Source organism: Mirounga angustirostris, unplaced genomic scaffold (assembly GCF_029215605.1).
Source record: "Mirounga angustirostris isolate CCGP_5_RB_7025 unplaced genomic scaffold, mMirAng1.0.hap1 SCAF_4, whole genome shotgun sequence".
NCBI classification, from domain to species: domain Eukaryota; kingdom Metazoa; phylum Chordata; class Mammalia; order Carnivora; family Phocidae; genus Mirounga; species Mirounga angustirostris.
In genome coordinates, this window is record NW_026991712.1 from 78268893 (window position 1) to 78287579 (window position 18687).

Here is an 18687-nt window from a genome sequence, read left to right on the forward strand (position 1 = left end):
TGTTCTTTAATAAATACAAGGTTATTCATCTCCCATTATCACAGGGATGTGCAGCTGCTTCAGCTTTTTTAAATAATAGCTTACAATTCACCAGTTAAGTAATTTATATTCAGTACATGCACCTATCTCATACCTGCTTCATTTGATACTATTAAAGAAACAAAAACACTTAGTTTCTCCCCTTTTTCCACCCTAAGGTTCCACAAGGTCAAACTCTGCAATGTCTGTCTCTGTCCTGACACCTGAGGGACGTTGGTCACCTTTCTCATGGCTTGGCCTTCCTTCCTCAAGATTCCTGGCTCTCATTCTTCTAGATGTTTCTCAACTTCCATATTCGTACCTGCCTTAAAGGACGTTTCATCAACATCATCCCTTTACCTTTATAAAATGGTTAGTATGTTAGCAACTTCAGTTGCTGTGAAACAATGATTCTTAGCCATTTCCTGTTAGACCATTTTAAAAATCTGCTAGAAGCTATGAATCTTCTTTTGCAGAGAAATACAGCAAAATTACCCACTCCAAATTTTGCACATATTTTTTGAGGACTCAGATTCCTACAGCCACCTGTGGACACTCTTCTCCCATTGATTTAACAAATATTTATTTGGCACCCATATTCATTTAGCACCCCTCTTTCCCCCTAGGACTTACCACATGTGTGCAATGGGTACTCCTCCACCTCATATCTCGAAATGGTTGTTCCCTTTGCCAAAAACGGCCCCAAACTTGAAACTACCATCTGTTCTTAGTCCTTGTTCAACTGTCCTTGTCTCTTATCCCTTTTGGAGGGAGTGACTTTGTTCTTTCAGTTACAGAAGGATGCTAGACTGTTTAAATATAGCCAGGCCTCCAGAGGACCAGCATTTTCTTTCCACCTCTTATCTCTGCTTCTTTCTGTTCAGGATTTATTTTTTGTCCTCCCTCAGCTCTCTTATCTCCTGTTTTATACATATGGCGCACCACAGACGACTCTCTCTTAGCTCCCAAGGTCACATACAGCATTTCATGGCATAGCTAGCACAAGATGCCCGAGTATCACATTTCTCCAAACAATAATTTTAGAAATATACCATCTTATACAATTATACAAAGTCATATTGCTTGACTCTAAATGCCATTTTCAGAGCCTTCCTTCTCCTGGTCATTTTCATGCCATCACTTTTCTGCCTTTCTAGAGAACATATTAATTTAATGACAGGGTTCCAAGAGTATGTCCTTCTTGGTGGCAGATAAATTGTCTAATTTATCTTTCAGTCCCCAGAGCTGAGCACATGGCCAAGCGAAGTGTAGCAGCTCAGTAGACACTGGATGGTCTGTTAAGGGAAGTGTGGCAGCCTGGTGAGGCTCATTTGAGTTCCCCAAGGGCCCTGGATTTGGAAACTATTCTCAGTTTGAACCCCCTGACCGGATGAAGTTTTCTTAGGTGTAAATTAGGTTTTTACACTTATCCATCCATACCAATTCATTTTTTCATCAAATATTTAGAGGCCTCAATTAACTATGGTGTATACTAATTTTATATACAAAGAAATGAAAACTTACAGCACAGCAAATCACATATGTGTTTGATTCTTGCATTACCTTAACCCCAATTTCAAAAAATTAAAAACTCATTCAATCAACCCTGTAGCCCTGAAATAAGGAAAACACAGGACTGAGCAAATAAAAGGTGACAAGAAGCCAGTTAAAAATCAGGTTGTCAGTCAGTTATACCCAGAGGTCCAGTTCTCAGAAGGCACTCAAGACCATTCTTTTAGTAAAAATGGAATGCAAAATAATTAACTCAACACTTTAAAGCATGACATTTAATGACATTTAATTTAGCATCAGTTTTGTAGATTTTATAGTGGTGAGTCTTAGTAACTGTGTTTTAGAAATGAATTTCTTTCAGAATCTGCTTTTTTCCTACCTTTGAAAATTGATGCTGTATTAGAATATTTTACAATGATAATCATTCAAATGAAGAAATTTATACTGTATTATACTATATATATTATACTAGTGCATACTAATATTATCCCATAATTGTTATGATCATATGCAAGATAATATTATAATAAATACTTTATAGAAAACTTTATAATGAACAAAATATGTGCTTCATTTTATTTTTAAACTCTATTTTGCCAAAACTTATATATCTGGATGCAGTTTAATGTATTTTGTCTAAATTCCCCAAATCTGACTAAACTAAAATTTCTAGTCATATGATGGCTGTAACACACAATAAGATGCATGTTTTGAGTGTACAGTGTGATGACTTTGAACAGTATTCATACCTGCATAATCATCACCCAGTAAAGACAACATTTCCTCTCCTCAGAAACTTACCTCATGCTTCTTACAGTTCATTTTCCCACCCATCCCTCCCCAGCGGCCACAGATCATATTTCTATCACTGTTGGTTTTGCCCATTCTAGGACTTCATATAAATGGAATCCTATTGTATGTACTCTTTTAAGCTTGGCTTACCATGTTTTTGAAAATTTATCTAGGTGCCAGATGTATCAATGGATGATCTATTTTCTTGTTAATGTGAGTAGCATTGTTTGTATGAATATACAAATATTTATTTCTTCATTTACCTGAGGTGGCTTTCCAGTTTGGGCTTTCCAGTTTTCATCGATTTTCAGTGATGCTGCCATTAGGACTCATATGCAAGTCTTTTTGTGGATTTATGTATCCATTTCTGTTGACTACAAGTCCAACAGTGCAATTTCTAGTTTACTTAGGAACTCTATGTTTATTTCTTCCTCAGGTTGGATATTTTCTACTAATTTTCTTTTAAAGTTCACTGACTCTTCTGCCATCTTCAATCTCCTCTTACATACAACAAGTGAAATTTTCATTTCAGTTACACTAGTTCTAAAATTTACAATTTTTATGGTTCCTAATTCTCTCTTGACATTTATCTAAATGTTAACTCATTAAGAACACATCTTATTTAATTTTTTTAATGCATTGATAATAACTGCTTTAATGTCCTTTCTTGATCAATTCAACATCACAGCCATACTTTTGGAGTTGATTACTATTGATTACTTATCTTCTTATGTATGGACCACATTTTTTGTTTCTTTGCCTGTCATAACTTTTAAATGCCTATCAACTACTGTGATTCCACCTTGGACTTGAATAGGCTTTGCTTTATGCTTTGTCTGATTGGAAATGTGGAAAGCTCAAGGTGTTATCCTAACCTCACTGACTTGGGAGAACCAATCTCCAAGCTCTGTCTCCCATGCAGATGCTACGCTTTAGGCTTTCTTAAAGTAGGTTTTATCCTTGTAAGGTTAGAGCTTATCCTAAAACTTGGTGTGTTGTACCTTGGCTATTTGTCTGGAGTGTTACTAAGGTGTTAAAGGGTTCTTCCTTTAGATGCCAGATGTCAGTAAGACTCAGGTAGTCCCTCCTGCTCAGATGCTGGCCTGGCCCTTCCCAAGGACTGTGGGGGCCCTCAAGTCAGGGTCTGCCCCACTCCTCACTCTGTTTCAGGAGCTTCAGCTGCTCTGAATTCTGATGGGAACCCCTCAGCACAGCACCACCATGAATTCTAGCATAGCTTTGCTTGAATTCTAGCAACCTGCTTGGCCTGGGGGAAATTTCCCCCAGGCAGAAAGCTGGGCCCTTGTCACAAGTTTCCCTTTCCTCAGTTTCTTGGTTTTATGCTGCCTATTGTCCAGTGTCTGAAAACCAGGCACTCTTATGTTTTGCACTTCTTTATGGTTGTTTGTGATGGAAAGACTAGTCTCCTTATAGTTATAACACCATTGCCAGAAACAGAATCTAACATTCATTCTAACTTATGTAGTTCTTTTCCCCCTACAATTTAGCCTTAGTGCAATTGTTTAAACAAAAGTTTTTACCTTCCTTAAGTCTATATTTTAGGTTTCTCTCTTCTTCCACCTGAATTTTTTCAGCCCTTCTCTATTATCTTTTCCTGCACTACATTCCTGTTTTCTTACAGCTTCCCAGAATTACTTCAGAGCACAAATTAGAGCATATCCCCTCTCTGCTTAAAAACATCATGGGATTTTCTCTTTCCAATTAGGTTAAGAAAAATATTGTACTTGTAGTCTAATCCCTTTAGATTCTGGTACTAATCTAAATTTTCAGCCATGTTCCTTGTTTTCCAAACCAAACCTGGCACTATGCTTTAACTATATTGCTATTCACTTTTTCCCTTTCCCTGAGAATGCCATGATATTTCTGGCATTTATGTCTTTGCATAAGCAATTCCTCCTGCCTGGAAAACACAGATCTCCTTTACCTACTTGGTTAAGACCGCCTCAGTCTTCCAGACTCAGTTCAGGGTTTTTGAATTTTGCTACCCCTGAAGAGCCAACTTTTTCTCTCTTTCTCTAAACTTTTCCTCAGTGGTCCGTTAGCACTTTGTTCTTATTTATAGTAAAGTACTTATTGTAACTGTTTACATACTCAACTTTTTCATTAAACTGTGAACATTCTCAAGAAAAATAGCATATCTCTGGGGTGGCTGGGTGGCTCAGTCAGTTAAGCGTCCAACTCTTCGTTTTGGCTGAGGTCATGATCTCAGGGTTGTGGGGTTGAGCTCTGCTCAGCGCAGTCTGTGTGAGATTCTGTCTCCCTCTCCCTCTGCCCCTCCCCTGCTTGCTCTCTCTCTCTTTCTCTAAAATAAATAAATCTTAAAAAAAAAAGAAAAAGAAAAATAGCATATCTCCTTAAACTTTCTATCCTTCATGTCTAACAATGCCTGGTTCTTAGTAAATATTTATTAAAATAGGCAGAGGATTAATGAATAGATTACACAAGGTTTTTTTTTTTTGTTTGTTTGTTTTATTTTGTTTTGGTTTTGAGGTAGTATAATTCTTGTTGCTTTAGATTTTAGGGGTTTGGACCATGTAAATCTTAATAAGTAAATTTAAATTGAAATAAATTTTAATATATTACATAAATAAATTTGAATGTATCTTAAACAACAACTACAAAAAAAATCCCTGTAAAAAAGAAGAGTAATTCATTTGTGATTTTAACATGAATATGACCATTGGGACTTATTTGAAACTCTCTTCCAGTTAAGGAACTAAAATTTGAATTTTAAACAAGCATGCTTATTTTTTCTTATTTCATAAGGACTTCTGATCATGAACAGTCCCCACTGGATAAGCACTTTAAGGACAATAGTAGACTAAAATGTTTTATTAGCTTTTTATTTATTAGCCCAAATCCTAAATAAAATATTTTGGTTAAGTATCAGACCTGATGTGTATAGGTTCATACATGACCTGTCTGTGAAGATCACCTTAAAATGACTGTGGCAAAAACATTCATTAAAATGTTAAAAAATAAAATGTAACCAATAGGTTCTTTCTCAGCTTTCAAGTGGAAAAGTTATTTTTCAGAAGCTAAAAATATGATCAGGTCCCTGTTTTTTTCTACTGTGAGCTAAAGATAGAAAATTGCTTTATAAAAAAAAAAAAAGAAAAGAAACTTGCTTTATTACAAGCTCTTGAGGAAAAAGCAGGGCTTATTGGAACGAATGTTTTGACTAACATATCCTTTATTTATTTATTTATTTATTTATTTATTTATTTATTTATTTATTTATTGTTTTCTTCCAGGTTCATGTTCACATGTATCCAGGCTTCTTAGGACTCAGTTATCACTGAGTTATGTGGAAATAGAGGCAGCATACACTTTGCTGAGGAAGGTCTTTGGGAACAGTGGGACGTCCCAGGTCACCGTGTCACACTGTCCCAGAACACACACACACAATGATGCTGCCAATGGGACATCTCGACACACAGTATCTGCCTTGACATGTGCAAAGGGAAAAAAACCTGCAGCTTAGCCATTTTGATCACAAATCAAACATAAATGAAGGCTATATTTATATTCCCCATCAAGTCTTTCCTTTTTTTCTCAGAACCATGGGTGGTTCTGCTGAAGCCGATTTCCCTGACTGTGGGCCTGTTTATTGCCAATCTATAGAACAGATTTATTTCTCAGCCAAGTGGAGCTAAGATCCATTAGTGTCAGTACCTGTAGCAAGAGAGGCATATGTAGCCATAATTTGTTATAATCTTATATAATCTTCCCTTAGAAAATGAAAAAAGGAGCAGTGGGGTAGCTATGGAATTATATTGTGACAGTCCTATTATCCAATGACATTATGCTGGTGATTTAGAGGTGGGCAGGCTAACTGCCCTGAAAGTCAATTGAAATAAGTATGGGTCTCATTAGGCAGTAATAGATTTTTTTAAAGTTTTCCAAAGCTATTTTTTCCTTTGCTGAAAAAAAAAAAAAAGAAAGCAATAACATAGCCATATGTTGCCTGTTTTCCAATATATCTTGTCCTATTGTAATGTTTCCTACCATTCATGTCTGTTCAGTTACTCTATGGCATTGTTTTCTCCCCTTGGAAACCAAATTATATCAAGTCTGTTAATCCTTCCATGTCCTCCCTTCCATAATTTCACCTTTTATTTTTTAATTAAACATACACTTCTTTAAAAAAATTTTTTTTGGTTGTTTCTTTTGTCCCATAATTATCTTCATTTCCTTTTTTCTAATTTCTTTAATTTAATAAATCCTTGTTTTTGAAAACTTCCTTTTTCAATGACTTAACTTTTCTGTTTGCATGAAGAGCATTGGTCTTCTTAGTATCATATCAATTCCACAAACATTTGTTAGGTTACTGTTATTTATAAACCAAGATTGGGAAAGAGGAGGCAGTGCAGATGAATTAAATGGCATTCCCACATTTGACAATCTCTCAAGTGTGATTTTAAAGAATCTGTTAAGCGCCATTTCAGTCATCATGAGGGCTGTGTTGTGATTTGCCCAGTATCCGGAACAGGGTTTACAAAGTCAGGGGATGGTCCAGGATTGCAAGGCTTGAAGTATATCCATTTTATTTGGTAAATCTGCCTCTGAGTAGTTACTTAATAACTAGACCTACCCACCACAGATATTTTTCCTTGTCCAAGCGCGTATTTCTTAGGGTTGGCATCTTTGCAACATGCGAGGCAGACATACAGTGACCATTGTGCCTGTTTGGGAACAGGCTGGCCACCTGTTCTTATAGTTTTATTGTTACACAGCCATACCCATTCATTTGCATATTATCTGTGGTCAGTTTTCCACTATAGCAGCTGGGTTGAGTAGTTGCAGTAAGATGTGTGGCCTGAAAAACCAAAAATATTTATTACCCACTATGTAAAAACAAGGTTGCTGATGTCTGCTTTAGTAGAATAAGAACACAATAGGAGAATGATATTCTTTGATGAATTTTCCTAATTTATCTCAAGACTAGGGAATGATACTGTTCCTTTTAGACTTATAATGTTCTCATATCAAAATGAGACAGTCACATATCAAAATGTCCCTAAATGGAAGTTATGTCTTTCTTGTTAATCTTTTAAATTTTATGGATTTTATAAGGCAACAATTTAATATATGAGGTTCTATTTTTGAATAGTTCTTCATGTTCCAAAATGAATAGAATATTTCAAGTGGATCTTTTCTATATATGCCATGAAGCCTTATACACTTTCTAAGCCATTATCTTGTGAACTAGTGTTAGCTTTCCCAAGGACACACAGTTGGCAAGTAGAGAATGCAAACTTTAATCTTAATTTATCTTATTCCAAAGTCTAGGTTCTATCCATAGCCAAACTAGCGTAACATATAGCTATGTGTTCATTTCTTGTGACTGCTGAAACAAATTACCACAAACATCGTGCCTTAGAATGACACAAATTAATTATCTTACAGTTCTAGAGATGAGAAGTCTGAAATATGTCTCATTGGGCTAAAATCATGATGTCCCTTTCTGTAGGCTCCAGGGGAGAGAATCTGTTTCCTTGCTTTTCCAGCTTCTAGAGAGAGCCTGCCTGCCCTATTTGGCTTGTGGCCCTTCCTCCATTGTCAGGGCCAGCAATGGTGTGGTTGAGTTTCCCACGTCATATCATTCTGACACTATTCTGTAGTCAACTCTCCCTGACCTACTCTTCAGTCTCTTGTCTACCTAGAAGGACCTGTGTAATGACACAGGTAATCCACAGTCATCTCCCATCTTAACATCCTCAATTTATTCACATTTACAACACCTCTTTTGCTATGATAGTTAACATATTTCCAGTTTCCAGAGATTACGACATGCTCATCTTTGCAGGGGAAGGGGAGGTGAAAAGTGCATGGTCACTATGTAAAACTTACCATCGCCAATATTTTCTTTACTTTTTCAGAATTGTTAATGGTGGTGTTTTGCATTGGCTTTAGAACAGGAGATTGTGAAAAACTTAATAAAGCACATACAGATAAAGGCTCTGATAACAGACCGCACGGGTTCTAGATGCTCTCTCTGATTCTCTCACTGTGTAGCTTTTTGTGACCTTTCCTAGTCTTGTATTTCTCATCTTTAAAAGGACAACAATAATAGTATCTCATAAGTTTATTGAGAAGATTAAATTATTTAAGGCACGTCAAACTCAGCAGAGTGTCTAGCAACTAAGAAGACCCCAGTGAATGCTAGCTGTAAGGACACTTTAGAATGCCATGTTTAAATGAATCTGCTTTAGTTTACAGTTGTCATAGTGTTGATTCAGGAAAATTAAAGAAAAAATATTCTGTAAGTAAAGCTGGAAAGAATGTGTCTCCATGGTAGCCGGTCTTCCCTTTCCTGTTCATGGTAGCATGACATTCACATGAAAGGTACATTTCAGATTGGAAGCAAAGGAGATTGACTATATTATGAAAAGTCATTATAGGGTATGTGTAACCCAAAGTTTTTTTCTCACAAAATATATATCAAAATGGAGTCAGAATAATCTCAGTTGTAATCTCTAGTCTTTGTATTAAAATTATTGAGGAACTTTGATATTATTGATTTATGTGACTATCAAACAATTTCTTCTAACTTCATAATACAAAGCACATTGTTGTCACTGTTGAAAATCTATGCTTTGTGCATTTAATTGTGCAGGTCAGTTGGTTGCCTCACTAAGCAAATAAAAATCCCAGGAGACCTTGAATCTACTTCTTCACTTGTTGGCTTGAATTGGGGAAAGCAATTAATATTTTCTGCTTTAGTGAATGAGAAAAGCAATAATTACTTTTATCATGCAAAGTTAGTAGAATATGCAGAAAATATTTGTAAGTGCTTAGTAAGTTATGGGAAAGAAATGTGCAAATTAATATTCATACTTACCTGATCCATAATCAATATGAAGAAAACAAGAGTATTAGAAAGGTGTGGGACTCATGATATAACCTGGGTCCTTTTCTAGGTTCACAGTAATCAACTTTGAGAACGTGGGCTAATTGCATGACCTGTGTATGTTTCCATTCCTTAAGCATGTTATTCTTTGGCTAAGACATAGGAAACCCATAGAACATCCTAAAATATTCTCCTTTGAAAATACTTGAGTTTGAGGCAGACATAAACTAGTTGGAATCAGTTTAGATGTTTTTAAATATTGGATTAAGTCAATAATTGCTTTCATTCTGCATAACACCAGATCCTCTTTGCAAATTCTGGATAGTTTGGTCCATATCCCCATTATTGCATTAACTCCAAATGGTACTTTATAACCTTCTTTAGCTAGGGTAGAATTTTTTTAAGTATGACTTCTATAGTCAATGAATTAGCCAGCTCATTTTCCATTTTTAACTACCTGAAGTAACATTTGAAAATGCAATTAAAATATGTAAACATATTGTACTGTATATAATCTTAAAATTTTTCTTTGTTGTTCTTACCTATTCCATTATTGGAAAATGACAGAAAAGCAACCTTAAAAAGAGCATGACAATTTGACTAATAGCCTCTTTTCAGTGACAGTTTGACTTCAAGAGAATATCTTGGGAAATAACCAATTCAGTAAAGTAAGCCTCTTTTTCTGTTGAACTTTTTCTTAGAACCATTAAATAAAAAGTAAAAATATAAAGAAGGGTATTAAACATAAAAAAGCTCAAAATAAAGGACAATTTTTACATGCCATAAAGGACAAAGGAATGAAAAGCCAAGGAGAAATTAGTGGTGAATGCCGTCTGGGCCCAGGAGTTTTATGATACATGAATAGTGTTTCTAGGAATCAGAGGTGGGGGTTGTAATACCACCCAAGGCAAGGAGACTTGCCCTCCAGCCTACTGTAGGTAGAGGGCTGAAACAGAGCTCTCTGCATAAAGGCTGTTCATCTATTCAAAGGATGAAAGGAATCAGAAAAACACTTCCCATTAGGAAAGAGGAAGTAACAAGATAGTTTCCTGACTAAACATCAGGGACTGATGCCTATATTACACAGGAGAGAAATTTGAATTTACTCAGACGCCATGATGCTGGAAAGACCAACTGACACATGAGCATGAAAACTGCTCTTGAACACATGAAACCACTGAGATCTTGAGAAAACTTGTGTGAAATCACCATATAAGTTTTCCACAAGGCCACACATGTGCACAATCACAGGAAAGAAAACAGACTCCCAAGAACTTCTCTCTGTCACATACGCACACAAATTAAAAACCGATTGAGTAAATAAATAGCCTTAAGACTACCAGCAATGAGAATAAATGAAAAGCAATAAAACAAAACAAAACAAAGAAGGAATTGGGATCCAAAATCAAGGGAGATCAGATCAATATGAAAGACACTGTAAAAGTACATTTACATAATTAAATAAGTAAAAGAATGAATAGATACTCTGTTCAAAGAAAAGGAAAATATAAGAAATACAGATATTTGAAAAAGAAATAGAATATTAAGTCCTGACATACAGAGTTGAAGTTAATATCTCAATAGATATGATGAAAAACTAATTAGAATAAAGAGTTAGTGAACTGGAAACTGGAAGGGGTCACTCAGCATGTAGGACTAGTAAATCATAAGAAAGATTAAGAGACATGGAGAAAGATTGAAAATGCCAAATATTTATAGAGGTTTCAAGAGATAGAAAAAGGAATGCAGGCAAGACAAAATGGAAGAGTTAATGGTAGAAGAGTTACAGATATGAAGAAAGGTTTGAGTCCTCAGATTAAATGTACCCACCTACTGCCTACCTAATTTAGGAAAAAGAACAAACCTATATCTTTGAAGCCTGTATGGTTAAGATAGGCTAGATTATGATTATCAACAACCACAAATCTCACAGGCTGAGCTTGGCAGACATTTATTTCTTACTTATGTTAAGTGTCTGACTGAAGTTGGAAAGAATGAAAGCAAAAATTAATAAAGTGGGAAGGTGAAAAATAAGAGTAATAAATTTATATATCCAAGAGCTGGAAATAATGAAAATACAAAATAAGCAGAATTTCTTAAAAAATTGCTATTTTTATTTTCATGAAAATAATTTTGAAAATCTTATTAATTTTCTAGTTGATTTTAGGATAATGAAAGACACGATGTCAAATTAGAGCCTTTAGAAATTTGAAGTAGTCAAAGAATAGCTTTTAAATAGTCTCTGGGTTCTAAGTAGGCAAACTCAAATTGTAAAGAATGCATAGTATTATGGGATATATAAAGAGATGAAACTCTATTCAATTTACTAGATGAAACTAGCATACCTCTAGTAATAACCCTTAAGACAGCATCAATAAAATCATATCCTAATATCTTTTTTTGATAAGGAATGAAAAATGTTTAAGTGCTCCTCAGACAAATCATGAATAGTAATAGAGTAATGCAATGTGATTAAGGAGGGATAATTTCAGGAGTATAAGACTTAGTATCAATATAATGATCACAATAGGATGTCCACTTATAAAACCCACGCAATCATCTCAGAGGATGACAAAATGACACTTCGTAAAATTGAACACGCATTCAAGATGAAAGTAATAATAACAGCCACAACAACAGCATCATAATTCTTGGTATTCTGGGAATAGAAACATCTTTTTTACCATTAGATTCACCCATTCATTCAATTATTAATTAAGCTAATTAATAAGTATTTATAAAATGTCTACTGTGTTCCTGCTATTTGCTTAATAAAAGACATACAGTCAATATTGTAGCGAACAATGAAACACTAGCTTAGAATAGGCAAATAACTAGCAGTTGCGTGACCAGTCCCCTTCTATTATGTCTGTGACAAACACTGCTAAACTCTTTCAGGGCTCTTTCTTGTTGAACCTGGATATGATCTCAGAATTCTGAATGTGATTCTCATGGCAACCAGCAGTTGCTCCCATTTGATTGGACTTGGCATACCAGATGCGACCTCCTCATGACCCCTCAATTACAATTGTTCCTGTCTGGAAACCTAGGAAGGCTCTATTACCAGTAGTTAACGTGCCTTTTGAATTTCAATATGCCATATTTCAATTTGCAATATGCCATATTGGGACAAGTGAGTGATAGGAGATACAAAATGGGACTGCTTTTTCTCATAATTTGAGAATTTTCACCATTTTAGAGTGTTGTCTTGAGAGAATTGTAAGAGGAGATGATGATGATGAGATGTCAACAGTGTTGTAGTTTGTGGTGGATGGTTGAGGAAGTCATGGCTGTGGGTTTTATTTGCTCTGTAAAGAAGGAACATAGTTCATCTGTGTATGTGCAAAGGTAGAGCGGTGGGAAATTGGATTTGGGTGGGAAACTTCTGAAGTGGTCATGGAGCAAGATGGAAGAGGTTCAGACAGAGTACCAAACCAAATTTGTTTCACAGTTTTGGAGACACAAATGAAATTTATAAATCAAGTGTTTACAATTAAGATCAAATAGCACAATAAAAATAAAAGGCTGATCACTTAAGCTGGCATATAGAAAAGACTCTCTTATCTACTATCTATTATCTATCTATCTATCTATCTATCTATCTATCTATCATCTATCGATCTATTATCTATCATTTATCTATCTATCTATCATCTATCTATCTATCTATCTATCTATCTATCTATCTATCATCTATCTATCATCATCTATCTATCATCTATCATCCTCTATCATCTCTATCTCATTTATTATCTCTCTTACTACAACTACTATGATATATGGAACATGACTTCAGAGACTTAGAAGAAATCTCTATATACTTTTATATAGTATTTTTTTATACTATAGTTTATGTTTTAAATATCTGTTATGTCTCCTAACTGGCCTATGCTTTTTTAGAGCAGAGTCTGTCAATTAGTTCAGTTCTTAATCCCAGACTAATGTCTACAGAATTCTAGAAGTCATTAGGAATCTGTGAACTGAATGAAAGTGTTAGTTGTGTATGTCATAATCAGAAATCAAAACCATGGATTATTACTGTATTTCCTTAATTGTGGGATGCCTACCATAGGAGATATATTAGATTATTTTATGTGGTTTGTAGACATGACATTTAATAGTATTGTCTCACACAGTGAAAAATATATTTCCTTTCCTCTTTCAGTTATTTTCCATTCTTTTTGGTTGTGGTATGATGAAAAGTCTCTTTTGGGGGATTACATGTCTTTAACATCCAATACTTGTTAAGGAATCTTTTAAGCAAAAAGAACACTTCTCAGAGCCAGAGATTTCAATGGTTGTTATATGTGAGAATTTAATAAAAATGTTTTTTTCAGTATTTTATCCTGAGTATGAAAAATATACCAAAAAGCAAATTTCTAATCTATGTCTACCACTGGTGTAAAAAAAGGGGGGCAGGAGGACTTAATTTTTACTAGTTACCATGGTGTAAATGTCCAAATATTATTTTCATGAAAGATTTTTCTCTCTAAATGTTTTTCAAATATGTTAGTGCTCTAAGCACATGAATATTTGATGGGTACAAACCTGTCCCTTTTCTTTTCTTTTTTTTTTTTTTAAGATTTTATTTATTTATTTGAGAGAAAGAATGAGAGAGAGAGAGAGCACATGAGAGGGGGGAGGGTCAGAGGGAGAAGCAGATGTGGGACTCGGTCCCGGGACTCCAGGATCATGACCTGAGCCGAAGGCAGTCGCTCAACCAACTGAGCCACCCAGGCGCCCCAAACCTGTCCCTTTTCCTGTGAGGAAGTCTATTCCACTCTCCATGATGTCTGGGTGTATCTCTTACTCTTGATTCTCTGTCTTGATTTTATATTTTTATTCTTCTTTTTCTTCTAGTTCTTTTTTCTACTTTTTTGTCCTTTCACTTTCCTTTTTCTTCCAACTGATCACAAGATAGAGTTTCAATGATTATTTTTATTATCATATATAATTATAGAGTTCTATATTCTGTACTCCTCTTCTGAAAATTTGATGATCTGAAAATTAGTTCTCTAAAAAATGTTATATAAAGTAGCTTAGATTATTTTCCTCCTGTAAAGTTGTAGTAGAAAGAAAATTTCCTCCTCTTGTAAAAGCAAAAACTGGATTGTATTATATATTTGTTCAAAAAGAAAAAAAGTGACAATTATTTTCCCCAGGTGCTTAATTATCTGTGCCATTTCAGTTACAGAGGTAATGTTTCTTAAAGATAAAGTTTATGGCTCTCCAAAATGCATAAAATTTTAATTGTAGAAGAATTTTAAAAGAAAAAAATATGATGTCATTAAAATCTTTCAGGAAACATTTAGAGTCCTGAGATAAACTTCCAGTAAAAAAAGTATTTTGAGGAATTCTTCTTCCAGGTTAAGGAACTAACTTTTCTTTCTGGTGTTTTAGTGACTTTAAATCAACCCTAAAGTTATATTATATAATGTTTCTGGTCTGACTAATCACATTGGTGAGGTAGTATGTTTTCATTGTTTTAATTTCTTTGATAGTTATGTCATTTATTTCTCTCAAATTGAAGCAATCATCCTGAGGCAGAATAAATTTTACTTTGCATGAGAGTACACAAAGGCATTTTGCTTTTTTGAAGGATGTGTTTCATATTTTCTCTCTAAAAGCTATTAAATGATCACATTTATTCTAAAAATTCAAAAGAGTGTCAGAAAGCTTTTCCACAAGGACACTTTCTCACAAAGCATCATTCCTCAGTTTTGTGGTAAAGGCTTTGATTTGTTTCATTAAAATCATACCTTGCTACATTATCTGTTTTTCACTCTCTGAATCAGGAAGCATGTAGAGCCCTGGAAAAAAATTCCATACAGGACCTTCTACCCTGGTGTCTCTCAGAATGATCCAGTTAAAGTTATTCTTATTATTCATTCTTCTAGAGCAGACTTTAAGTCAAACTACTGTTATGAAATTAGACGTGGATTACATTGACGTCTTTGTGGCATTCAATAGCTCATTCCAAGGTTTGCAAGTCTTTTCTTTCAACTTTCTGTATATCAAAATAGTAACAAAAATACCACTTAAACATAGCTAGACTTTTACTCTTATTGTCCATATATAGTTTGTTTTGCAGTAATAAAAAAAGGTTAGAAGCTGAATTTAATTAAACACAATTAAATGTTACCTTATCAAAGCTAGGGGACTATTTATGAAGACGGTTTTCACACTTGCTCTGGGCAGTGCACACTAATGCAATACTTAGGTCAATGTTATGGTGAGAAGTACCTGGAGGCTTCTAAAAGGCTGTATTTCCTTAATTGTGGGATGCCTACCACAGGAGGTATATTAGATTAGAAAGCAGACGCTTAATGACTGAGCCACCCAGATACCCCAGTGTAATGTAATTTTTGTTCCTGCACTCAACAGAAAGGAGGTTGGTATACACTGTTGTCACTCTCAGGAGCAGTGCTGATAAGATGTCATCTCAGATTATATAACCCCCCCTTTTTTTTAAGATTTTATTTATTTATTTGAGAGAGAGAGAGAGAGAAAGCACACAAGTGGGTGGAGGGGCAGAGGGAGAGGGAGAAGCAGGCTCCCCGCTGAGCAGAGAGCCCAATGCAGGGCTCGATCCCAGGACCCTGGGATCATGACTTGAGCCAAAGGCAGCTGCTTAACCGACTGAGCCACCAGGATTATATAACTCTTTACAGTCATAACTGATGCGGGATCATCGAGCCCAGTGGTCAAGAATGAATTCTTGAGATGTTTTATGGTGCAAAAAGTTGTTTTTATCATAGCACAGGGATAGGACCCGTGGACAGAAAGAGCTGTACTGAGATGGTGAGAACTGACTGATACATACTTTTTAGTTCGTGGGGGTTAGGGATAGCATAAGTCTCTAAGGAATTTGGAAGCAAGGCTTTTAGGACCTTGAGGGGCCAGCTGCTGTTAAGATAAGGTTACTTTTAGTCTTTAATAAAACATAAGCATTAAGGCACTGAGGCAGCCATGGTTCCTTGAGGAAAGTCATATTCTGCATGTTTCAGCTATTAGTGGGCTGCAAGCTGTTAAGAGATTTAATTTAAGCTACATTTTTCTTGTCTTTGTTTTCCTCATCAATAACCATGCCACCTTTATGTTGGGTTGCTATTTTCAAGTATGGAATAAACGTTGAGTATTAGCTTTGGGGAGGAAATCTAAGAAGTGAATTGATATACCAAAGGAATTAAACATAGAAGCTGCTTTATATTCCTACTAGGAACTAATTAAAACCAAAAGAAGAGGTACAATGTCTATAATTTTAAAAAATTAAAAAAAAAATAGAGCTAATGTTCTCCTGAGTAATGTAGATGAATCAGTAAAAAATGTTTTGAGAACTCATTGATTTCAGACTTCCCTCTAATATGGTTGGAGCTCATTATTGTTATTGTTTCAAACATAAGCCATATATGATTAATAAGTTACTCAATATGGTACCTGTACTAAGTACCTTTAAAGGCTCTTAATTTTTCTTGGAGCTAGGTGGTAAGCCACAATAAAAGCAACAAGTTACAATAAGGTTAGGAATGGTTAATGTTTAGCTGAATTGGTTAAAAAATGAAAAACAAATCAGTATCAAAGGACTGAAATTAACAAAACCATGATTATCCTATCTGGGAAAGTGCAATGTTTTAATTTCTAAAACCTCAAACTAGCATTTCTTGTATGAACTTTTAACAATTCACAGACCTTAATTTCACCTTGTTTAACTTTCTGATTTGCATTAACCATTATTTACCATATGCTGTATAATGTCATTTTAACCATTCGGAATGCAACATCTTTATTACTGAGTCTAAGAAATTAATGTGAATTCAAAGACTATCAAAATTACATTACACTGGGGCACCTGAGTGGCTCAGTTGTTAAGAGTCTGCCTTCGGCTCAGGTCATGATCCCAGGGTCCTGGGATTGAGCCCCGCATCGGGCTCCCTCCTCTGCACTCCCCCTGCTTGTGTTCCCTCTCTCACTGTGTCTTTCTTTGTCAAATAAATAAATAAAATCTTTAAAAAAATTACATTACATTAAAAAATAAGCATAAAAACAGGACAGTGAACATTCTGTCAGGAAAACTGTTTTAGAAATTAGGAGTGACTTTTGTATAGAATTATGGGAGCTAATAATTGTCTTAGATTCCCAGTGCTGCCATAACAAAGTACCACAAACTGGGTGGCTGAAGAAAACTACAATTAAGTGTCTCACAGTTCTGGAGGTTGGAAGTCTGAATTTAAAGTGTCAGCAGGACCATGATCCCACTAAAACCTACCGGAGCAAATCCTTTGCCTCTTAGCTTCTGGTGGTTTGTCAGCCATCCTTGGCATTCCTTGGCCTGTAGCTGTAGAGCACAATCTTTGCCTCTATCATCACAGGGTGTTCTCACTGTGTGTCTGTGTCTATATTTCCCTCTTCTTATAAGGACAGCAGTCATATTCATATTGGATTAAAATCCACCCTGGTGACCTCATCTTAACTTGATTGCATCTGCAAAGACCCTACTTTCAAATTATACCACATTCACAGGTACTGGGTCTTTCTTTAGGACATAATTCAACCCAGAACAATAATGAAAATTTACTTTTAAGTAACCATTTTCTTTAACTTATTTTGTTGAAAATATAGGGCAGGGGACACAGCAATAAAGAGAAACCAAACGCTATGGCAAAATATGCTAGATGTTATGACTTTAAATGGGAAGGAAGCTTTCAAAATAAATTTGGACACATGTTCTTGAAATCAAACCTAGTATTCAATTTTGTCTTAGAGTCCTAAGGCCCATGGAGTTTTTCTGAAAATACACAAACAGGGAACACAGAACATTAACTAAGTTACTTTTAGGGACCAGTACTATTTTGATATTTAAAAAAACACAAAAACAATGCAGTATGAAAAAAGGAAATTTTGTAAGATATTATCGCATATAAGTTTAGATAAAAACTATTTATTTATTTATTTATTTATTTATTTATTTATTTATTTATTTGAGAGAGAGCACTAGCAGGGTGAGAAGCAGACTCCCCACTGAGTGGGGAGTCAGATGCAGGGCTCAATCCCAAGACCTTGACATCATGACCTGAGCTGAAGGCAGACATTTAACTGACTGAGCCACCCAGGGGCCCTAGATAAAAACTTCTAAACAAAGCATTAAAAATCCAGGTTGAACAGTGTATATATTAAACATGAAGAAAATAGGTTTATTCTGCTAATATAATTGGTCCAACATTTTTAAAGTATTGATAGAATTTATGCCATGAAGATTAAAAAGAAAAAGAAATGATAATTTCAGTGTTTGTAGAAAAAAATATCCCAGGTAAAATGCAGCATCCCTCTTGATTTTGAGGAAAGCTCTTAGTATTCTAGGAAAATGGAACATCCTGACTTAATAAAGAGCAGCTCAAAAAATCTACTGCAATTGATTAAATGTGAAAAGCCTTCCATTTAAACACATGAATAAGATAAGGATGGCAACTACCATGATTAATGTTCAAAGTTGT

General features: G+C 35.1%; 1 protein-coding gene across 6 annotated transcripts in view; it reads left to right on the forward strand.

The window, feature by feature from the left end:
- PXDNL (peroxidasin like) overlaps window positions 1–18687 on the forward strand; it is a 509349-nt gene that overhangs the window by 424747 nt on the left and 65915 nt on the right. Inside the window, exon 18 of one of the 6 annotated variants that reach the window (XM_064588351.1) lies at window positions 5598–6437. The exons of the other annotated variants lie outside the window; for them this stretch is intronic. Within the exon in view, the coding sequence (XP_064444421.1) occupies window positions 5598–5628 (31 nt within the window). The 3' untranslated portion in view covers window positions 5629–6437. Of the gene's footprint in view, window positions 1–5597; window positions 6438–18687 lie in introns of those variants that run through there. 6 annotated transcript variants of the gene reach the window in all.